This window comes from Macrobrachium nipponense, chromosome 38 (assembly GCF_015104395.2).
Source record: "Macrobrachium nipponense isolate FS-2020 chromosome 38, ASM1510439v2, whole genome shotgun sequence".
Taxonomy (NCBI): domain Eukaryota; kingdom Metazoa; phylum Arthropoda; class Malacostraca; order Decapoda; family Palaemonidae; genus Macrobrachium; species Macrobrachium nipponense.
The window spans coordinates 4,928,022-4,953,260 of record NC_061098.1 but is presented as its reverse complement, the minus strand read 5'-3'; the positions used below and the strand labels follow the sequence as shown (position 1 = coordinate 4,953,260).

General features: G+C 37.9%; 1 protein-coding gene across 6 annotated transcripts in view; it reads left to right on the top strand.

Moving 5' to 3' along the window:
• LOC135209570 (pleckstrin homology-like domain family B member 1) overlaps positions 1-21,474 on the top strand; it is a 308,555-nt gene extending 287,081 nt beyond the window's left edge. For 5 of the 6 annotated variants that reach the window (XM_064242241.1, XM_064242240.1, XM_064242238.1 and 2 more), the window contains 4 exons: positions 13,716-13,838; positions 15,263-15,343; positions 16,132-16,395; positions 20,091-21,474. In XM_064242241.1, the coding sequence (XP_064098311.1) occupies positions 13,716-13,838; positions 15,263-15,343; positions 16,132-16,395; positions 20,091-20,279 (657 nt within the window). In that variant the 3' untranslated portion in view covers positions 20,280-21,474. The remainder of the gene's footprint in view (positions 1-13,715; positions 13,839-15,262; positions 15,344-16,131; positions 16,396-20,090) is intronic. The other variant, XM_064242239.1, reaches the window with a different exon arrangement.
• The last annotated feature ends 3,765 nt before the right edge of the window (positions 21,475-25,239 follow it).

The window sequence follows — 25,239 nt, the reverse complement described above, 5'->3', positions numbered from 1 at the left end:
GTTAATTAGACATCTTTTATAAGTAAAACTTGAAAAAGCCGAGGGAATATTTAATAAAGATAACATAACTATATTCTCATCCGAAGATCTTGGGATAGATCAAAGGTACTTTCGTCTGTAGTGAATTCTTGCAATGCCTTATTATAAAACAAAGATGAAAATTGGCAGTATGTGATAAACCGCATGTTTTGTGAATGATTTATTTTATGGCCGCTATTGTTCTGCTCTAGTGTAGATAAGAGCCACTTTCTTACTCGTGGCTTTGTCTGTGTTCTGATTTATTTTCCACCCAAGTCAATCGAACTTCAATCTATTTGACGTAAGGCATGCCATCACGCAGGCTACAGTATAGTTACCAAGTCCCACCAACCGCAGGCCTCCATGAGCATGTGCTCGCCAAATCTGATTTGTAATTTATATTTCTTCCCTGATCGGAAGTATGACCCATCAGCGTCTGGCAAGGGACCATCTTTTGAAGTACGACGAAATACACTTTTAGTTTGTCGTTTGGATGTTTAGTCTCCAAAACGAATTAGAAGTGGCTTGAAAGGCAGTTTTTGCATTGTCAGGTTCTTTGGTCGTTGCTAGATTCGTCGAATGACTTTTGTGTTGGCAATTAAAAATAATTCGTGAAATAACAGCTTTTATCTCTGAGGATAATGAAATTGAGTAATCCAGGTTGTTAAGAGAGCTGTGGAATTTGCGATTACCAAAATTCACCAGGAGGGTGTGGATAGAAAAATGTATACACATTTTAATTTTAAAAAAATGGTCAAAGTAATGAATTGAAAGTTACTGATGGTATTATCACCATTATATTCAAATAAGAAATGTTTGAATCTATACTATTACCTAATATTACCACTTTTGTTAGTCCTGATAAAACCACTATTTCTGTTAGTCGTAATTATAGCACTAACTACTATTACTTCTATTAGTCCGATGATACCACAACTACTTCTCTTAGTCTTGATTATACCACTGCTACTTATTTTTTTTTTTTTTTTAGGGGGGGGGGGGAACCTCTCTATCCCGAGAGTATATATAATGTTCTCAGGGGTTCACAATAATAAATATGGTTGCGAGTTCGTGTATAATTTAAAAACCCTTTTCAAAGCTTTCGAACCCTTCCCTAGTAATACTGTCTTGCAGTTGGCGTTCTGCGGAGCCTTGATAACGCGCTTGCGCGCTTACTTTGATGCTTGCTTGCTTGCTTGCTCATCTTTTAGAGCTGCATTGAGACGTCACCCTCACGTCCGCAGAGGTATTCGTTTCAGCCGAGCAGAGATAAGGGGCGTGGTTTGAGTTGCACTGATATCTGAAGGAGGAGGATTCGAAGGTTTACGATGTCAGAATCCCCGCAAGCAATAAACATGGCTGCAAATGCATAGTCGGCATGAGAGAGAGAGAGAGAGAGAGAGAGAGAGAGAGAGAGAGAGAGAGAGAAGAGAGAGGTTAGTCAGTGTGTCTAAGTCATGTGGATGGTATTAATAAGTGAATAGTCAGCATGAGAGAGAGAGAGAGAGAGAGAGAGAGAGAGAGAGAGAGAGAGATACGTCACTACGTCAGTCAGCATGTCTTAAGCCATGTGGAGGGTATTACTAAGTGAATAGTCGACATGAGAGAGAGAGAGAGATGAGATGCGTAAGTCAAATGGATGGTATTAAGAAGGAATAGTTGAGAGAGAGAGAGAGAGAGAGAGAGAGAGAGAGAGAGAGAGAGAGAGAGAGAGAGAGAATGAGAGAGAGAGACGCTACGCTACGCTAGTCCCAGTGTTTCGTAATTCGTTTTGTGCATGGGTTTAAAAAGTGAGTTAAAGACTTCCAGATATTTCCCAACCTTGTTCATTGACGTCAAGAGAATGCTTGAACTTCCGCAGTTGTCACGCACAGGTCCTTATAAAGTTGAATACTGCTCCTTGGCATTTACCATGACCCAGTAAACATTAACGTCGAGTAATTCCATTCTACCTGGATTCTCGGTACTTAAGGACTTGCGCAGGAATTTACACGACGTTGCATTATTTTCAGTCTCTTAATATATACCTTATATAAATGTTAGTGGTTGAATATTGCAAGGATGATTCATAATGCGATCTACATAATTCTCAAGTAATGCATCTCTTCATATCTGAGGAACTGTATATAGTAGGTCTTCTAAGACATCCACATTGACTCATTTTGGGAGGACCAAGATCGATCCCACGGAGATAAAATGGTTTTGGTCTCATTTCCACAAAAATTCAATGTGCTAAGTTGATCTACGTAGAGAATTGCATAGGTGGTGTTCAGTCGACTATGGTGAGTCGTAGTCGTAATGAGGATATGGTCAAGATATATATATATATATATATATATATATATATATAATATAATATATATATATATCATATATATATATAGAATAACTTGATCACGAAGTATATAAAAACAAACGTGATGATATGTATAAATAAAGGTTTTTTTGCCACGAAGGAAAAAATGAAAAAGCGAGAACAGCACCGAAAGTACTTGGCTATCTCGCTTTTTTAATTTTTCCCTTCGTGGCAAAAAAACCTTTATATATATATATATATATATATAATATATATATAATATATATAGATATAATATATATATATATATATATATATATGATATATATAATGTATATATACACCATTCTTACTTTATACTTCCCTATGTTGATTGAAGATAAATACAGAAGTTATCGCAACCTCAGTCATTTCTGTACCAATATTTCGACCAAGCAATTCAGTTTGAACTTAAAAGCTCCAAGAATCTGCCCAGCTCTCTCTCTCTCTCTCTCTCTCTCTCTCTCTCTCTCTCTCTCTCTCTCTCTCTCTCTCTCTCTCCATTTTTTAGGGGTGTGTTCGCACGTGCCACAAGACTCAGCTCTTCCCTGCATGATGCGTGTCCTTGTTAGTATCCTTGAAAATGAGAAGGCACAGAATGTCGAACAATAGGCTGTGCGAAATTGCAGATATTTAAAAGAGATTGCGGTTGATGCTAAGGGACGTACAGTGTCCTATGTTCTGAGGAAGTTGCTGAAGTAATTATCTCCTCTCGTTCGTAATACATTGTATCTTTTTATCCATAATAAAAAAAAATCTAATCGCTCAGAGAAAGCTTCAATACAGCCTTGGTCTAGTTCATTCTGTTCAGGCAGTGGAACCGAGGTGGTTGTAACGAGACTTCACTGGGGACATGAGGCATCCAGTCTTGAGTGACCTATCAATCATTTAAGAGGAAGTTGTGCACACTGTGATAGACTGCCCGACGGAGAATCGCATTCTGGTACACTGCCATAGATATTTTAAACTGTGGCAATGACAGCTTCGAGATCATTTCCGGCTGATGGTCTGGTCTTGGAATGCGATGTGCGAATGTTCTTGTCACATTTTCAAAAGGCAATTTGGAAGGTTTCTCAAAATTTAGGCTGTCCCAGTCTCATCTTTCATCTTTTTATTTTATAACATTTTTATTTATATTTCGCGTTATTACTATCATTCTTCCACATCGCGCCATGTTACGTTTGTCGCTCTCAATTCTTGATCAAGTTCACTTTTGATTTCTCCATTACTGCGCTGAATGACTTTAATTCTTTAATTTGTTAGAGTTTGCTCTTAACTGCTATACAACCGTCCATTTGAATAAATCAACTGTTTGAGTATATATATATATATATATCATATATATATATATATATATTATATACATATATATATATATATATATATATATCTATATATATATATATATATATTATATATATAGATATAACTATATATATATAATATATATATATATATATATATATATATATATAATATATGAATATATATATATAAATATATTAACGCACTGTCAACCGAAAGAAACGACATGCCAGTTGTCACTATCTCCACACATCGATTGGGAATCAACTCGTACAAACCCAAATTGGATAATTGTTGTTTTATTGAAGAGAAAAAGAGGCTTTGCTTCTTGTTGAGGCCTGAATGGTCTCCTATTATCCTTAGATTTCTTTTCCATACGAATGATAGAAAGTTTAGGAAAGTCAGATTTGACGGTGTTACATCCAAGTTAAACTTTCCAATTTATAGAATAGAATATTGAATGTATCGATATTTTAAAATTTCCAATGTATAGAATAGAATATTGAATGTATCGATATTTTAAAATTTTCCATTTATAGAATAGAATATTGAATGTATCGATATTTTAAAATTTCCAATTTATACTTGAATAGAATATTGAATGAATCGATATTTTAAAATTATCAATTTATAAGATAAAATATTGAGTGTATCGATATTTTAAAATTTCCAATGTATAGAATAGAACTAGAATATTGAATATATCGATATTTTAAAATTTTCCATTTATAGAATAGAATATTGAATGTATCGATATTTTAGTTTTCTATTTATAGAATAGAATATTGAATAAATCTATATTTTAAAATTTTCAATTTATAGGCTAAAATGCTAAGGGTGTCGATATTTAAACATTTTCGATTTATAGGATAAAATATTGAATGTATCGATATTTTAAAATTTCCAATTTATAGAATAAAATATTGAATGTATCGATATTTTAAAATTTCCAATTTATAGAATAGAATATTGAATGTATCGATATTTTAAAATGTGCAATTTATAGAATAGATTATTGAATGTATCGATATTTTAAAATTGTCAATTTATAATAAAACTATTAAGTGTGTCTTAACATGTTGAAATTTCTAATTTATAGAGTAAAATATTGAGAGTCTCAATTATTAATAATACGAAGAAATCACTTAAGCAAAGAGGAAAACAGTTAAAACGACACTGAACACAGCCATTCACATCTGGGCCAAACCAGTAAATTCTGGTTAAAATCATGCACGAGTCGAGTAATCATAAGTAAATGTCTTCCTTTTAGGAAGTCTACACCGCTGTTGGTCTTACTTGGTCATTTGATCTCGGTTCAAGTTTTTATTTGAATTTTGTCGGATTAAAAGTCAAATCGAGTTTGTAACGTGCATGATGTAACTTTTGACTCTGCTAAATAAATGCAGGGGTTTCCAAGAACGCAACGCGATTTGAAAATGCTGACTAATGCTTCCCAAGAGTTAGTTCACTTTTTTTTTCATCTTGATACATGTCGTGTTAGTTATTGCTGTTTACTTAGCAAACATTTTATGTAAGAACATTTTAATGTACGTGGTTACTAGTTTTTTGAATTGTCGAAATTCGTAGGGGGACATTATATCCAAATGCTTTCTTATTGTAGGGAGGAGCTGTTCTTTGTCTTAAGCACGCGTTATTATTCCTAATATTTTGTTGCTGGTATTTCGTAAATTATAGTTTTTCATAGTTCTGTCCAAGTCTTGTTTTATGAATAATACTGAATTCAGGTGTATTATTTGCCATTCCCTCAGAATTATGTATATTTATGCATTTATCATCCTTTCCTATAACATGCCCTTCTCTCAGCAGGCTAATTTTCCTTTGGATCCTTCTTGGGTTTATATAGTCTGTTGGCTCTGAAGTCTGACTGTGTAGTCTGTTAGCTCTGTAGTCTGTTGACTCTGTAGTCTGTTGGCTCAGTAGGCTGACTCTGTAGTCTATTGGTTCTGTAGTCTGTTAACTCTGTAGTCTGTTGGCTCTGTCCTTAAAGGTTTTCAGCTGAAGATTCGAAGAAAGGGAACGAAAGTCTTCATAAATAATTATCAGTAAGACAATCGTTCACTCATTCACCTTCGTAGACTCCTTGTAACGACACCCCCCCCCCCCCCCCCCCCCCCCCCCCCCATGGGGTATCATCTCGACCCACGTGATACCTCTGTAAGGATGGGTCCTGCAAAGCAAGTATGAAAGGATGCCATGTGCTGTCCTTCGTCCCTTGTACCCACCTTAAAAGCTCTTAAATATTCTTCCGGGTGCCGAGTCTAGTTTCAAGGGGAGGTCAGCAACGTTCCCTCTCTCTCTCTCTCTCTCTCTCTCTCTCTCAGATAAGGATGGGAACTTTTTATTAATCTCTTTCTCTCTCAATACTATTTACATTAAGTGTAGGAAGCATTTGTAACGTAAACTCGAGGTTTAACATTCCAGTTCAGTTTTTATTGTCAAACAATTTCGTTTGTGGTTTGTTTAGACAAACAAATTAAGGTGCGCTCTCTAAAGATGCAGTTCACCTTCCGTTTGACAAACAAATCGTTTATATTATTTGTTAGCATACTGTTGAAGGTTTGTTGTCCTTGTTTGAATTAAAAAGGTTCTATCGCGTTTGCTTTAAATTCAAAAGGTTCTTTCAAGTTTTCATTTTGTTTTTGTATATTGGACAGATATTCATTGAAGCTCGTCGCAAAAAATATTGGCAGAAGTGTGTTAAATAATTTTTAATGCAACATGACTCATCACTTTCATAGATTTGTTTTCGTTTATACTTGTTAATCTTGAAAGATTTTGTTGTAAAATTAAATGTTATTCATGAGGCCGCTTTTCCTAAACAAATCAGACATTTGAAAATACTTTTCCGTGAGTCAGTTTCGTACTCCCTTCGGCGAGGCCGTTATACTTATGTACGGAGCAATTGTGTCGAGTAACGAGATGGCAGACACTGGGTACACCTGATGGTGTTTCACTTGGTCTTGGCATCTGCCAGGTCGGGCTGCACACACTTAAGTGCACACAAGTTTACATGAGTACACACTCGCAACATTACTGTCTTCATAGTATGTTGAACTCTCACGCAACTTGGTTTTATTTTTTTATTTTTCTTTTAATTTTTACAATGCAATGGCAGTTGTTGATTCTGTTTTGTTTGATCTGTGTTAAGTACACAAGAATTAGTCTTTATCTTCAGCTGTAAATCAAACACTTTCATTTACTTAAACCCTTAAATACCTTTAAAAAGTTATGTAGGCACCGATGACTTTTACTTTATTTCTACCTTTAAATTTTTCACTGATCTTGGAATTCATTTGCAAGTAGTAAAGAATAATTATCGCATTTTTATAATATTAACTAAATTGCTTTTCTTAAATGATGAGCTGAAAAGGAAACAGTTTATATCTTTTGCCTATTTCTCAAAATTTCTCAAATAAGCGGTTTAACTTAATACTGTTTTTACCATCAGTAAGTGTAACCCCAGCGGAGTAATGCCCACGCAGCTTGATTTGTCAATTGATGCCACTCTTACAACACTTTTGGCCCCTGTTTAAGTGCTCCTTATCTTGAATGGGGCTAAATTATAATAACCCAAGTCATATATTTACATTGGTATTAAAAGTGTTTACCACACGCACGTGTCGAAAATCAAAGCCGTCCTCTTTTCATATTCGAGAAAAAATTAAGTTTTTTCATCCTTAGGGGAATCCCCTTAACTGAATAGTAAATTTTTGTAGCCCCAAGGATGGAATGATTATGCGAAAATGCAAACCCATCCCTCTTCGCTCTTTCAAATCGGGGACATTTGCGCGCGCGCGCGATTGTGGCTTTCCTAAGCGGAGCCACGAGTCAAATGGAAAGTCCCCACAACGCATGTTGGTACTCTCAAGTTTTTCCCCTTGATATTTACAACACATCAAGTGTATTTCCTCATCACCTATCCTTGATCACTTGAGTCAACACGTATACGGCCACGTGAACACTAAGTGGGTAGGTAGTTTAACTGTCCGCTGAGTACTTGAGTAAGTAAACCTTAGCGCTCTGGTGGCGCCCCCTGTGGTAACCTTATCGTTAGATGTTCTCGTCCTGACGAAGAGAGGACACACAGAATCCAGTAGTGCTTTATCACACATCATTATGCTGTTGCCATCCGGAATGGACAGACAGGCAGAAATGCAAGTTCCAGTTTGGGTAATTCCGGGTCTTGAGTTCCTGTTTTAATTTTTCTTCTTCTTCCTTTACGGGACACTTTGGTCGACGGTGACATGATTAGGTAGATTTCTCGAAGTTTCGAGATGTGTATTGGCATATAATTGCGAGGTTATACGATTCTGTAATCCCTTAGGTTGAGGGACGAGTAGTGTCGTCATTGCATCTCATACGGTACACTGTAAGCATTTAATCTTCGGGTACTTGAGTGTCCCTTCAGCCCTGAGCTACAACTCCTTTCATTCTTTTTACTCTATCTCCGTTCATATTCATTTTCTTCCATCTTACTCTTTCCTCTCTTCTCACAATTATTTCAAGATTATTTTCAGCCCCAAATGAACTCTTAGGTCTAGTTACTTGGCCTAAATTTCCTATTCCAATCCATTATGTTTCTGTCAACTCCAAACACCAAGACCTGACATTTCTAAAATTAAAAATGTCACGTCTCAGTGCCTGGAGTTATACGTAATATGTGTGTAAAATCTGAATGATTTCTCTTCCCGTTTTGCTTCATTCAGATAAATCCAGTTTCCTCATCCATAACAGTAAGTTGCGGCAATACAGTAATGTAGGTCTTTGGCCGATTAGTTCAGTCTGGCACCTCTAACCGCGAAACCTACCTAACTGGTAATTACATTCGTGGTCTGTTCTGATAGAAATTCGTAGAGGCAGAGTTGCTTCTCCGCGTATTTTCTGATAAATTGTTCATTTTAATAGAGGAAACTGTATTTCCCACGATTTGGAAATACGAGTCTTTTAACGACCTTGTGGGGAAATTGGAATCGACAAATTTCCAAAGCAAGTATAGAAATTAGTTTAGTTTTTAGAGTTTAAATGTTATTAATTTTTGCGTTATTCAAGTACATTCAACAGTATCTGTTACTAAGCAATTTTAGTGAGAAATCAAACATGTTTGACATAATTTTGAGCTAAAGAATGACTTAAAATCTGTATCGAAAGTTACTTGGAAGTTATTGTGCTATGTTCATTTTTTTATACAAATAACTGCTGAAATGCTCACGAATTCTTCGTTTATTAGTTTACTAAACACAGAAGATAAATGAATTTATGTACCCTTAAAATCGTCGGATTCTTTATTCGATCTGAGCACTGACACTATCTCAGATGGAACAGTGGCCCATATAATACCTGTAGAGAAGAGAACTTATTGAACTCGATCCAGTCCCGCTGAGAAGTGCCTAGAATTATAAGCAATTGGCATAGAAAGAAAAAGCGTCTTAGAACTAGGAAAATAATCCTTATGATGTATAATACTTCAGAGCCAACGGTAAATATCCGCAGATCATATCATGGAAAATGGTCGTGATTGGCATGAAGTGCCGCTCAGCCTATCCACCATTGGTTAAAAATATGTACTTCAATTATTTACCGTCACATTAAGAAAAATGCTCTTGCATGCTGGAAATTCTAGGAATGAAAAACTGACAAGTTTTGTCATTAACGGCAAATTCTTGCACTACTGTATTTGGTTTAGCTGCGCGAAATCTGTTAATTGTACACGACGCAGGTATGCAGCTGGTTTAAGACTGTGAAGTATATTTTATGAAGTATAGGCGAGTTTTTCATATAAATGCGTTATACAGTGATTGTCACGCTAAATCTGTACTAATACTATAAACATTTATGTAAAAACGTAATGAATACACACACACACACACACACACACACACACACACACACACACACACACACACACACACATACACACACATATATATATATATAATATATATATATATATATATATATAATATATATATATATATATATATAGAGAGAGAGAGAGAGAGAGAGAGAGAGAGAGAGAGAGAGAGAGAGAGAGAGAGAGAACGTAATCAATGAATCAGGAAGTGCAGAAATGAACTCCCAAATCGTTTTGAGGAAGAGCGTCAATTAATATAAATAATTTATAAGAAAAAAAAAAAAACATTTGATTGGGCGTCGATTTAATTCTCAGCAGGAAGTTGGCAGATGTTTCGTCGAACAAAGTGCCGAAGGTTGTTGTGGGATGTTACGTTTGTTTATGCGTGCGTTTGTGTGTGTGTGTCTCTCTCTCGTCCTCGGAGTAGTAACAGCCACCGCAGTTGTGGCCTGTTGGATGTGGGAACCCGCCACAGTATTCGATCAGTGAGCATTGTGGGGTGTGTGTGAGTGAGTGTGTAGGGGAACTTGAGTGTTCGTGACTGTGTGCTCTCGTCCCTGTGATATATTCGATTATATTGTTTATATTCAGGGATCGTATGATCCCTTCTGATAACACCACATCAGTCTCATTATCTTTTTCCAGTAACTTGTTAATTTAGGCAAGAATGACTCACGACATGATCACGCATTTTTACATGTAGTACCTTCAAAACACAGTTATATTATTCATCTAGTGCTATTACAGTTGTTATAAACCTTTACATAACATGGACTATGCATTCTTATTTTAGATTTGCGTGCCATAAAGGTTTCCGCATTCCTCCTCTGTACATTGGAACCTCTAGAAGTGTTGAAGTGAATGTTCTTATTATTTTGGGTGCTCATAAAGCATTGCTGTCCTATTGATAGTTTAAGCATAATTTTCGTGTTAGGGATCAACAGTAATATTTATGTAAATATCAAAGTTAATAACTTGCACTAAGCTTCAGAATTAGCGTGCCTTGAAGTTTCCGCATTATCAAAATTTGACCAGAAAGTGTTTGAGGACTTTTATATTCGATTAAACATTCCTGTGTTCAGAGCTGTTTAAATTTTTAGAGTAATTTATAATTACCATTTTTTCACTTAGATTAGATAGCTACTATATATGTGAGAACGCAACTTCGTGTTACGTAAAAAAAAACTTACTTCATTTAGTTTAATAAGTTATAAACCTTGAAAGTGTCAACAAACAAATTGTAGAAAACAAAGACATGTTTTTGGACACAATTACACAATGCTCTTAATGACACAGCCTGTCAAGGTGTGGCCTATTAGGATGAATCACGATTAATCCTATTTACTAAGATCTGTTGCCACATTTACTATCTCTCTCTCTCTCTTCGTTTGTATTTATATAGAATTAGTCTTATGGCTTTACATACAATTATATAACTATTAGGATTTCACTCATTTTCTCTCATGGCAAGTGGCATCTTTGAGCTAAAGTTGCATGTTAATCATATGCGTCTAGTGTTTCTTAACAATTGAAATATCGTGCAATTAGTTTTCATTGACAAAAATATGAGAGAGGTAACATTTCACTATCATTAATCATCGATTGATAAAATTTTACACCTAATTCCACATTTACTAAATTCTAAAAGAATATTTTCCTGCATCGAGTCAGTTGCCATCATGCACAGTGGTATCTAATTTTCCTTACCGTATTGAGATCGGTTGTTAGTACTAGGAAGTGAGCCAAGTTAAGGGTAAAAGTAGGGGGTAGGGGTGGGTATTGGGTCGAGAATAGGGGCATGCTCACACCACCTGCCGAAGGTGGCAGTAGTGTGCAGGAAGAAGAACAAGAAGAAAGAAAACAAGTTTGGATGTTCCGCTGTTACTGAATCACTCGTAATGTTATGTTAATCAGCTCTCGCCGATGCTTTTTTTGTTCTTTATATGATTCCTCATCATTATCACTATTCTCTCATTCCACGTGGATAAAATAAATTCAATAAATGCCTCTCTCGGTGTGGTTTGATGTTGCTAGAACAACTCTTACTATGTAGCTCTACCCGATGCGATTTTGTCCTTTATTTGAATATTCGTCATTAAGCCGATTATCTCATTTTCAAACGAATCAAGTATCCTCAAAAAATTCCTCACTCGTTGTTGTTTGCTTTTCAACATACCCTTAAGAATGGGGAAAAGGAAAAGAACAGTTCTAGAGGCTGTGTAATAGTGTACACTTAAAAAGAGTCATGGTATGTGGTTGTAAATACCGGAGGTTAATCCTACGCGGTCGGCGTTAGTATATATGTATGTTAGCATAGTTGTAGCCACGGGGGCATTTGTTTGTCTACCACATGATTCAGTGTTGAAGTTGCTTCAGTTTGCGTTGGCCTTGTCGTCATCGAAAGCGAGAGTAGGAGAGCAGAGCAGGATTCAGGAAGGAAGAGAGAACTTGCTTTATTAAAGCTTTGTTGATGTCCGTCACCCGAGTCACTTCCTGCCTGGACCCATTTTGTCGATTTGCACCCGTCTCTCTCTCTCTCTCTCTCTCTCTCTCTCTCTCTCTCTCTCTCTCTCTCTCTCTCTCTCTCTCTCTCTCTATATATATATATATATATATATATATATATATATATATATATATATTGGAGGTTATGCTGAAATTGCAATGTACTGCAAACTGTAATGTGTGTTTACTTATGGAAAACTGTCACGTCAGGAAGTTGTGGCTAGAGTGAATGAACTTTTGTATACAGCAGCAGGTGTTCGCCGGCAGAGGGGGAAGTGCCGGGAATTATCTTTTAAACATTTAAATCCTTACACACTATAAAGATTACCTTCGAACATTTTAATCCCTCACCTTTGAAAACATTTAAAGCCTTACACAGAATGAAGGTCAGCTTCGAACATTTATACACAGAATGAAGGTCAGCTTCGAACATTTAAGTCTTTACACACTAAATAAAGGTTCAGTTTCAACATTTTAATTCTTACACCCCAGAATTACGTTTGAACTTCTAAGGCTTTACCAATAATACAGATTACTTTTAAACTTTTAATCATTGCTTATAATGACTGCTTTTGAATATTTGAATCTATGAGCAAGGAATTTATTTTAAACGTAAGTTCTTGCTCATAATAGAAGTGATCTTTAACCATTTACATTTTCTTCCACGAGATATGGGTTCCCTGTGCATATTGGAATCCTTACAATTCATAACATTAGGAAATTTTCAGATCACATAAGACAAATATGACCACACTGTGACACTTGAGTCTTGAATTATCGTCTTGATTTCGTCATAAAATGACTGGCTTCTTAAATTTCAAAGATACGCTTGAGTAATATGATGTGGCACTTCTTTTTTTTCCAGGATTTATTGGCGTAATTTTCGCAAGAATGGTTTTCTACCCTTAAACTTTGCTTGTGTTAGACGCCTAATATAAACAAATAAAAGACTTATTCGATACAAACGATTGTAAGATAGACCTATATTGTGTTGTGTGTATCGCGAAGAGAGGATAAACAATTTAAAAAAACTCGAAAGCTTTTGAAAAGCAACGAATTTATGCCGTCATCAGTTTCCTAGCTCTCAACGGTAACGACTCACAAACTAGTCCTACAACATGTTTGGCGATCCGTATGTCTTATTTCTCAGAAATCAGGTTTGTTATTTTTTCGTGTTTCTTAGTCTGTATCGTTGGTGACATTGTTACATTTAAAAGTGGCTGTGTAAATGTGGGGTAAGTGCTGTTTTATTGCAATGTAAGTCTTGTGTTGCATTGCTGCACACCACGGAAGCTGTCTCGACGTATTTGAGGCCAATCTTAAATGTTTCTTTCTTTAAAATGGGCCGTTTCTTTGTTTTTATCATGCCTTAAAGTAAATGCGCTTGGAAAAACTTGGAAACTTAAAGTATGCATTTATATTTGAGTAACTAGGTTTTTCTTCACTTTTATCATGTCTAAAAGAAGAAAATTTATTCTGTTTTATATTTTTATTACTCCATAAAACTTGACAAACTTCTTTTAATACTTAGTAATAATGTAAATAATCTGGAAAAATAAAAAATTCCAGTATTTAATTATTAAAGAACATTTGAGAAACCGAGGGCTCGGCCTAAGAACAGAAAACTTCTGAAGATTAAATTGGCTATTTTTTAACTTCGTCTTCTTCCCTCGTCTTCAGATGCGTCAGCGCGAGAACGAGCTGGCCACAGGTGCTGAAGAGTCGCGGCCACTAAGCGATGCATCGTCATGCTGTGACCCCAACGAAGCAGCTGTCAAATTCCGAGAGAAGGCAAGGACACAGGTAAGCCAGCGCCGGAGGCTGTGAGCATGAATCCCTTTTCAATTTTCGCCTGATTTACGTAAGCGATGATTCGCATCTGAATGTGACGAGAGAGTTTCAAAAGTTGCAAGTTCGCGTTGAATGTTGCTTATGTAACTATCAACCATCAACTTTGTTTGTTCCTTTGTCTAGTATCATTTGAAACATGTCCTCTATCTGTGGCCTTTGATAAGTGACCTCTGTGACATGTGCACCATAGATGTATCAACCTTCACCTACTTTTTTTTTTTAATATACACCTGTTCAGTTTACCGAGCAGACCCCAGTCCTTGTAGAACCTGCTCACTTGCTGCATGCCCTTCACCTACTTCCAGTAATCGATTACTTAATTAGTTTGTATGTGGTGTATATATTCAGTTTAGTGTACGTATGAAATTAGTGTATATTATTATAGCAACTTTTAGGAGCTTGCATGTGTTTGTGTAGCATGCTTCTAATTACACTGTGGGATGTATTCGTAGTACTCTACTTTGTGTAATTCATCTTTTGCAGAGAATGGGAGAAGTTCCCCTGTACGTCTATTTATTGTCCTTTAAAATCTGAGGGTTATCATCCCTATTTGATTTTAGGCACGAAACAGTTTTACTGATATATTAAGATAAGTTGCCAGGTAAAATTGCATTCTTTGCATGGGTTTAAAACTTTGAAATTTTGAATTTAGTCGATAACATTTATCGTGAACATTTTAAATGTTCACTGGCTAAAGTTAAAGAAATCCACAATTCGAAAAAGAAAATTGACCCTGCTTATTTTAAAAGATCACTGGTTCAAGTTCAGAGTTCATCATCAAACATTGGTTCGAGGTCATGTTAGTGTCTTCTTAGCCACGCCCTCAATTTTAATGATTTAATAGTTTTTTTATTTTTTAAAATTCCATAATGGGCTGTTAACATTTGTTGCATCAATATGTAAATGTCAGATTTATTAGTCACGTTTTGCATAAGTATAAAAGAAAAAACAAAACAGATTTTTGAATCTGCCAAGTAACACAAAGTTTTTTATGTGAAATAGCAGGGCAGCCTTTATGAATATTGATCAATTCCTCTAGTGAAGTTATTGGTTTTTCTTTTTTTTTTTTTCTAAAAAATCTGCATATTTATGTAAAATCTCAATATTCAGCTGACTTAGTATAATTTTTATTTTTTGCTTGAATTAGTAGCTTGTGTTGTTAATTACTGCTATGTGGCCATGATTATAATGTTGAAAACGTGCATATGGTGCTACTTTACTTTTTGTAATGTGGTACGTGTAGAGTTATTTCCTTGATTGAGCATGTTGTAGCATAAATGGGCATCACACCCCAAGAGCAAAGCCCATGTGATGTTGGGAGGCATGTGTGTGCACCATTCTGATCCTTGACATTCCGTGCATCTGTTATTCCGCAGCTCCCACCTGTATCATTGCCCTTCCACATAGCTCCTGATCTCTCCTCATCCAAGGCCTTTGTGTCTCCAAACTACATCAAGGTATACCTGTCCTTTCCATGCCTGCTAATCTGTTTCTTACTTTAGTTTATGTACAGTAGTGTAGCACATGGATAGATATCGTTAATGTCATTACATATTGATTTTTTGACGTTTCAGAGATTTTCAGTAGTGGGAATTTATATACCAAAACTGCCCATCATTGTAGTCTTTATTTCCCAGTATTGCTTTAAATAAAAAAAAAAAACAGTACATACTTTTTAAAAGTAAAATGAATCTAATAACTAATGAATGAAAGGGCCCAAGGATTTGGTCCTGTTTCTTAAGCATTATGGTAAAAATTAGTATTCAAATTACTTATTACAAAAATTTGGTTTTCAGTAATTAGCTCTATATTGTTAATCTCCCTTTTTTGTTTCTAGAAATTTTGATAAAAATGGACGCTCCTCACCTCCACATTTTTAAGCTTTTTGTAAATATTGTACTGCATCAAAGTTTTCTGCATCATTCATTTATAAAAATATTGGACATCGGTGGATTCATATATTCAAGTTCCATATAAATTAATTTCTTTTAAGTGTATGGGGTGTATATTGATATAATTTACTTCTGATATGGGTATATATTGATATAATTTACTTCTGAAGTAATAACCAATAGTTTTCCTTGAATACAGCTATAGTATAGCTATTCTTGTTTTATACGTATATAGTGTGCATAGCATGTATGTACTGTAGTATATTTTATATATATATGCATATATATCTTTTTCATAAGAGAAATTGTTTATTAAAACATTTTTTATTCATTATTATTTGTTTACATTACAGCAACGCCCTTTGACAAGATATTTACCTGTAAGAAGTGAACAGTACTTTGATCTCAAACAACACATTGAGTCAGCAGGACACCAAATAGAACTATGCCCTTTCATCTTGGTCTCCTCTACTGCATGTCGTGGATACTTGAATAAACTAGGATCAAAATTCCGTACCTGGCAGAAGAGATGGTTTGTGTTCGACAGGTCAAAAAGGGCGCTCATGTATTATAGTGACAAGAGTGAAACTAAGCCTCGTGGTGGAGTTTACTTCCAGGTGAGAGGAATATTAATTACATAGTTTTATGCCAGTTAAACTTTTTAGACAAACAATAAGTTATGTGTACCCAGTAGAAGTGTTTATTGTGCAAAGTTTGAAGGTGTCATCACTTCTTTCTCTCATGACCACATACACAAATATAGAAGGCAATTAATGCTCAACATAGAAACTTTAAATGAAGCTGATAGACAGTGGTTATGACTTGTCTGCCTAATTGTTCAAAAAGTATCTCCACTAGGAGATTAAATTTTGAGGTAGGTTTGTGCATAGGTTGAGGATTTTTTCCTGATTTTAGATGTAAGTTCAAATTCGAACCTGTTCAGACTCAGTTTTATGTTAAATTCAAGCTTACAAAGATATAACCAATTGATATTTCATCAAATTAGTCTTTCTTAATCCAGCCTGCATTGCCCATAGTAGTTTCATGGAGATTATTTCCCGCATGAATCAATATTGGTTTTGCCACTGAACCGGGTCATTGAGGGAGTTTAGAAAGTGAAGCAGACCTAGAAATTTTTACAAAACTTAGATATTTACTTTCTTTTGGTGATTAGCATGGTATGGTGATGTCAATCTTGAAATGAGTACTGTATTCAGTTTGTGAAGTGTGTTACTTTCATGTTTTGAAGTGGCTTCTTCTTGGAAACTTTCCATGGGAGGGATGGAGCACCCTCAGAAGGTGTTGGCTCTACTGGAAAAATGGACTTGGGTGTCCATAGGAAGTAGATAATGAAATAGTATATAAAGTAAGCTCATCATATTCCAATGTATCAGAAACTAAAAGAAAGTATTTCTTCTTTTGTGGTTCAATGACTTTTAAGCCATAACCCAGTTAGGCAAAGCTAGCTGAGCTTGATAAAGAGTTGTATATATGTGGTATGCAGAGCACTATTATGAAGGGAAGCTGATCAGAACCATAGGACTACACACCTCATGTAAATGGAATAAAAATGTCTATCATCAATGTGCCTAACCCACAGGAGGCCCATACAAGGTAGCCTAGGCAGATCAGTTTGAAAAACTCCATACAAATGTTTGATAGTAATGTAGTAGATAACAGATTGCCAATTACCATGCCAAATTTCCTCTAGTAATACCTTTTTCTAAAATCTTTCTCCAAATAAATTTATAATCTTATGGCAACCACTTCCTGAGGGCACCCAGATAGCAAAGATGATGGGATTTTCATCTATTGTTTTGAAGGTGATGCTGGTCCTTTGCCCGGACTGTTTCGAGGTTGAACTTGGGAAGGTCCAGGAGGTTGTGACAAATCTTTGGTGTAAAGACAGCTTTCTGTAAAGCATGAGAGAACCTCTATGAAGTTGCTCTTAAAACCGATTTTACCATATAACAACCAATATATGGCTATCTCTGGAATGCTGAAACAATTTAATTACCATAGGATATCTTGAGAGACATAATCTAAAGATGACAAGTAACAGCCATCAAAGTACATAATTCACTGTTTAGGTCAACACAGGCATACTGGATTTTCAGAGATGCGCCCATCTTTCCTTTTTCATCTCTTAGAGGGCTGAACGTGGGTCATGCAGTTATGAGCTAGACATAACCATGTTATTAAGCTAAAAAGAAAGTAATGTACCCTCGTAAAGACAGTCCCACAAAACTATGGCCAATGTCCAGTGATGGCATACACTAATGTTTAAAATAGAAGACATTGAGCTTAATTATTAAGACAGTGAACTTGATACTCAGACAGTTTGAACTTTACTGAGGGCAAAAATGGCTGCTACTAGGAGGACTAGTTCTCTCTCTCTCTCTCTCTCTCTCTCTCTCTCTCTCTCTCTCTCTCTCTCTCTTCTCTCTCTCCTCTCTCTCGCTCTCTCTCTCTCTCTCTCTCTCTCTCTCTCTCTCTCTCTCTCTCTCTCTCTCTGAGAAAGGATAGCTGATACAGTATTTGCCATTTCTGCTCTGTAAGTAGCAGAGGGTTGTTGGTTGGTCTAAAAGTATCTTTTAATTTTTGCAGGGTTGAGTCCTTGCACACCTGTGTAACTCATAATTTTCCTGAACAGAATCTGCAGATGATCTTAAAAAGAAAATCAAAGTGGGAGTTCCTATCCACTGGCAAGATGAATATGCTTCAATGATCATGTTTATATGGGAATGAGGGTTGGCTATGTCTGGAGTTACCTCATTTTATGTCATAAGAAGCCAAAACAAAGAAAATACAATCGAAGGCCATATCAATTAGATGTACTACTATGTTAGGTGTTAAGAAACTCCAAATGCAGAAAGTTACAAATGCTCACTATAGTTCTGAGTATATGTTTCTTCTGCCTGGAGTTTCAAACCTTAAGCAGATGGCAGGAATTTGAAGATTTAAGCTGTTAGCAATGCTCAGGTTGTCAAGACCTTCAACTAACCCCCCCTTTGACTATGAATCCCTAGGGTGGCACTAGAATTGTAATCTAGAGTACAACAGCCTCTTGGAACCTGCCAGAGAAAATTGTATAAAGATTTGGACATAAAGACTTTGGTCTTTCATACTACCATCAGACTACCTTCCATGGCTTCAGTCAATACTAATCTAACACAGGATCTGGCGACCTAGCCCCCAGAGGTGGCAGAATTGATTTAGATGTGTAAGATCTCAATTGTCATTTTGAGTAGTAGGGGACAAGACGCTTATACTTCTTGGCCCCTACCTCAGAACTATGGGAGCAGGGATGATTTTCCAAATCCCCTTAAAAGTGGCCATATCAATAGATGTACTACTATGGTAGGTGTTAAGAAACTCAAATGCAGAAGAAAAGTTACAAATGCTCACTATAGTTCTGAGTATAGGTTTCTTCTGCCTGGAGTTTCCAAAACCTTAAGCAGATGAGGAATTTGAAGATTAAGTGTAGAATGCATCAGGTGTCAAGACCTCAACTAACCCCCTTTGCACTATGAATCCCTAGGGTGGCACTAGAATTGTAATCTAGAGTACAACAGCCTCTTGGAACCTGCCAGAGAAAATTGTATAAAGATTTGGACATAAAGACTTTGGTTTCATACTACCATCAGACTACCTTCCTGGCTTCAGTCAATACTAATCTACACAAGGATCTGGCGACCTAGCTCCCCAGAGGTGGCAGAATTGGATTTAGATGTGTAGATCTCAATTGTCATTTTGAGATAGTAGGGGACATTACAGCTTATACTTCTTGGCCTACCTCAGAACTATGGGGAAGGCAGGGATGATTTTCAAATCCACTTAAAAGTGTAGCAAACTGTAAGACCTCAACAAAAGGGTGCAGTCTACACTTCAAACTGATTCATAAGGCTATCAAAGTTGATGGTATGTTTTATTCAACCCACTGGTAATCAGCTTGCAGGTAGAAAACATGAATGTTCTCAGTCAACAGCTGATGTGAATGAGATAAGGTGTTTCAAATATGGGTGGGTTTCTTGCTGAAACCAGAGAGATATTTGTAAACCAATGATGTATACTTTGTATGAAAAAAGAACAGTTTTATAAAGTAAACTATCCAAGAAAGTTAAAGTAATGCTTAGGTTTTTTATTCATATTTTGTGCTGAACAGGATTACTTAATCTAATGAGGAATAGTTTCTCATAAAGTAGAAAAAATTAAGCTATTTTAGTATCTAAACCATCCTTTTGGCTCAGTAGTCTGCTTAAACTACTCAGTAATAATGTATTTAGTGTGTAATTAAATTTATTATTTTCAGGCTATTGAAGAAGTTTATGTGGACCATTTGCATTCTGTCAAGTCCCCAAATCCAAAATTGACTTTCTGTGTGAAGACTTACGAGAGAACTTACCATTTAATGGCTCCTTCTCCTGAAGCTATGCGTATTTGGGTTGATGTTATCTTCACTGGAGCCGAAGGATATCAAGAGTTCCAAGGTGGTACCTGAGAAATGTTTTGGAAAGTGCTGTTAAAATTTCAAGGTCTTCTATGTATTTACTGGGCTTCCACTGTCTGTGAATGAATGTTCACAGATTTGGAAGAATTTTTTTTACTGATTGTTATAATACAGGCCTCAAGTTTGTATTTCCTACAATGAGGTCTGTTTCTAAAAGGATCAGATTTACCTGTGTATATCAGTATCAACAGCCAAACAAATTGTAGCCAGCTCTTGGCAGATTTCTGAGGCAGTGCCTTATTTTGTGATTTTAAAATATGGACCACATAATTTTATAAAACATGCAGGGTCATGCTATTTTCTAAAGCTTAAATATTCATTTAACATTTCTTCATACCTTATTACATTAAATCCCCAAATGATACTGTGCACAGCTTTGACTTGGAAATTGCATTTCATTCATGACATTCATGATTGTAATATCATAAATAGTATAATTTATTTTTTCAAGGCTAATATGCCTGCAAAATGTAAAATTACTTTGCTGGTTGCTCATGAACTACAGAGCTTTTGTTACCAATAATTACAGCATAAATATAACCCCCGGAAAATTTGTGTATGGAAAGGGTGCTTTTTGTAAATTATCACTTATGGCTATGTCGCAGCTTTCCATTATCATTAATGCCTTAAAAGTCATGACTTTCACTTCATGATTACTGCATGATCCTTTTATGGATCAAATATTCTTTTGGTGGCACGTGTTGATACTTAATTCAACAGTAGCCTGGAGCAAAAAAGTTTAGTTTTATTGTAAATGCTCATATCTGTAATGAGGACTTTCAAATAAGTGTACCTTATATTTAAATATTTTAGTGAGTTTTATGTATGTCAATACAATTGTAGATGCACGTTGAGTATATAGCCTAATGAAATTTGTATACTGCCACATATTTTATTTAGTTTGCAGCAGTTTTTTCTTCTTGTAAATAACTTAAAGGTACACGTTAATGTTCCCACGAATGAAACGTTCACGTATTCTCTGAAAACCAACATCTTGCCAGAATTGAAAGGCAGACCAGTTGATTTTAAATGAAAACCTTAAAATGCTTTTATATTATAGGATACTCTGTCTGCTTTGTATTTTGAAATAATAAGTGCTAAGATTGGGTTGTATGTTACCATACAAAGACAAAGTGTCAAGGACTCTGTAACTTTAATACAGTATAAATATATTTTTATGTTGTGATTGTGTTTTTCCTTATCCTTTTTAGGAAAAGAAACAAAAATGCTGTTCCTAATGTAACCTCTCAATGTAGGACACTTTCAACTTTCCGAAGAGACCAGATAGTGCAATATAAAATGTATCAATTAAATATTGGATTATGATAGCAACCCAAACAACATTTGTTTTTCTCCTGATTGTATGCCTCAGTAAAGTAAGTGTGTCCAAAAATAGCCAGGAAAACCTAAAAGTAGCTGAGCATGGGAAATGGTGAACCTAAAAATTACAGAAGTCCATTACAATTGACTACAGTTACTCCTTGCAAACCAAAACTATACAGAGTAAAGAAACTTCAATCATAAAAACAAGGAAACTCAAAGAAATACCTACAAAAAGGCCAAATATTTCCTTCCTAACAAATATATAAGCCAAAGAAGCAAGAGCATGAAACTACACAGGTGAAAGAAAGGAATTAGAGCTAAAGTTGAAAATGAGCTTAAATATACCTTATGGAAGGTAAGAAGGAAATCCACTATGTTTATTCATTATCCCACTGGCCAATAGTTATAGATTTTTATTAAATGTGATGTCTACCCGCCCAATTTCATGGCAGAAAGCCTTGCCCTGCAACTGTCCCAAATACAAAACACTCCTCACATGGAAGAAATCCTTCTTCGTAGTTGTTCAAGGCCTGCAGTTCCTTCCAGAATGTTTACCCGTCCATCAATCCTCCAGGAAGTACCTCCGCTTCATCCTCGACAGGACGGTGTACCAAGTCAGGGCACTTTGTTTCAGTCTCTCAACCGCCCCACAGGTGTTCATGCTGGTGTCGGCTTGGGCCCACTTGGTAGGGATACGTCTCTTGAGGTATCTCGACGATTGGTTAGTCCTGGCGAGCTCTCGCTCGCAGTTGCTGCAGGACAGAGATCGACTCCTCGAATTCTCCCGCGATCTGGGAATCGTTGTGAATTACGAGAAGTCAGAGCTCGAACCCAAGCAGAGGATGAAGTACCTGGGCATGCTGATCGACACGGCAGCAGGGCGAGTCTTCCCCGCAGATTCGCGGATCAACAGGTTCAGGGAGGCAGTAAGACAGTTCCTGTCTCTACAGGAGCAACCAGCTCAGCAGTGGCAAGTCGTGATCGGCCACCTGTCGTCTCTCGAGAAGCTAGTCCCTCACGGGCGTCTTCACCTGAGGTCTCTTCAGTGGAGACTAAAGGAGTGTTGGTCACAGGCAAGGGACCCTCCCTTCTTCCCCGTGTCCCTCACGGAGGAGGTGAGGCAGGACCTAGCCTGGTGGCTGGACGACAGGAACCTCATAAGAGGAGTGCCTCTTCACTCTCTCTCTCTCTCTCTCTCTCTCTCTCTGCTCTTCTCGGACGCATCGACCGAGGGATGGGGCGCACACCTGGAGGAGTTGCTGACTGCAGGTGTGTGGGACCATCGCGACAAGCACCTTCACATCAACGTCCTGGAGCTCAAGACAGCGTTCCTCGCTCTCCAAGAGTTCCGGGACCGTCTGGTAGGACACTCGGTGGTGTTGATGTGCAACAACACAACAGTAGTGGCGTACGTCAACAAGCAGGGGGTCCTAGTGTCCCTCCCGTTGCACCAGTTGACGTTGCAGGTGCACGAGTGGGCCGCGGCACACTCAGTAGAGTTGTCGGCCCGCTACATTCTAGGCAAGAGGAATGTGGTGGCCAACAAGCTCAATCGTTGGGATCAGGTGATAGGAACCGAATGGTCCCTTCATCCAGACGTGGCGAAAAGGCTCTACAACCTGTGGGGGCGCCCAGTCGTGGATCTGTTCGCCACCCGGCACAACAGAAAACTCCAGGTTTTCTACTCGATTGTGCCGGACCCATGGGCAGCCGCAGAGGACGCTCTTCAACATACGTGGGACAACCTCTTCGTCTACGCCTTTCCCCCGTTCTGTCTGATTCGCAAAGTGATCAGCAGGGCGCTGATCACTGTGAACCTTCGGATGATCCTGGTGGCGCCCAAACGACCTCTATCCGGACCTGCTGGCTCTGCTTGCCGAAGGGCCAAGAGAAATCCCCCCCTTGGCACAACCTCCTGTGCCAGCCACACGTAGAACAGTACCACCAGTCCGTCGAGTCCCTGTGTCTTCACGGCTGGCTGCTATCCACCATCTCTTGTGAGCGAGAGGCTTTTCTCACAGCGCATCAAGAGAGATGGCTGGATACCTCAGACAGTCCTCTGCAGCTGTCTACCAGGGAAAGTGGTCCGTCTTCTGTGGTTGGTGTCGTGGACGGGGTCTCTCTCCTCTCAGAGCCACTCTTCAGCAGGTAGCGGATTTCCTAGTCTTCCTTCGCCGAGAGAAGCTCCTCTCCGTCTCTGCAGTTAAGGGCTACAGAGCCGCCCTGGCCTTAGTCCTTAAACTGCGAGTTGTGGATATCTCCTCTTCTTTCGAGATTTCCCTCCTGATGAAGAGCTTCGAGAGGTCTTGCACACCCGAGGAACTCAGGCCCCCTGGATGGGATGTAACTCTCATCCTTAGGAGTTTGACTCGCAGACCCTTCTAGCCACTCCGAGAGTCGTCAGACAGGGATCTGACCCTCAAGACCCTCTTCTTGCTGGCCCTGGCATCGGCGAAGAGAGTAGGGGAACTTCATGGTCTTTCCTTCAATGTCAAGCATTCCAGGGGATGGGGATCTGTGACGCTCTATTTCGTCCCGAACTTCGTATCGAAGACTCAGAATCCTTCGGTCCCTGACGACCAGTTCGAGTCCTTCATGATCCCCTCCCTGAAGGATTTCACTGATAATGATGCAGATGAGATGCTCCTTTGTCCTGTGAGGGCGCTACGGCGCTATCTGAAGAGAACTTGGCACCTCAGGCCTGAGTGTCAATGCCTCTTCGTTAGCACCGGGGTTACCAAGAAAGAAGTTTCCAAGAACACACTTTCTTTCTGGCTGCGTGAGGTGATCAGGAGGGTGTACGGGGCAGCTGGCAGTGACGACACCCGTACTCTTCGTCCGAGAGCCCACGAAGTCAGAAGTATTGGTCCAACCCTTGTGTTCCACAAGATCTTCTCCCTGGCGCAGGTTCTGAAGGCAGGGGTTTGGGCCAACCAGACCACCTTCACTTCATTCTACCTTCGGGATATCACCCACAGGTCCTTGGACACTTTTTCCTTGGGACCCGTGGTGGCTGCTCAACAAGTTGTGTAATCTACCCAGCACCCGAGCGGACAGAACAGCATTGCATCCTTGTGTGACTGCATGAATGGACGAGTGAAAGAGTGTGTGACTGGCTTCTCTTCCTCCTTCATTCTTCTCCTCTACCTGTGGGCAGAGGGCCGCGGTCATCACTACGCTGAACAGGAGGCCGATGCAAGTAAGCTACACAACCGAGCCCCATTCTATCCCTTTCAGTAGGGATAGAATTGTTTATCCAACACTCCCCAACAAGGGGGGGAGTGGAAGCCAACAAGAGACAAACCCATAACTTTACCTTGGCTGTTGAAGTAGGGACTAGTTCTTGCTTTTTGCTATTTATAAGAGGTACGCTTGCCTCCCTCTTATAAATTTGGTCCAGAAGTCTGACCACTGATCCTGTGGTGCACACCCCGATCAGCTGGGCAGAAGCTAGGATCCCTCCCAATGCTCTTACGACCAGGGACGGAATCCAAGGTAGGACGAACACGTCTGTTCATAAGACTCAGATTCCACCCACCAATAAGTGAGTCTTCCTATTGTTAAAGGACCGAAGGTTTGTATTACATATCAGAACAAAAAACAATTTGTTGAAAATTTTATTTTTCCT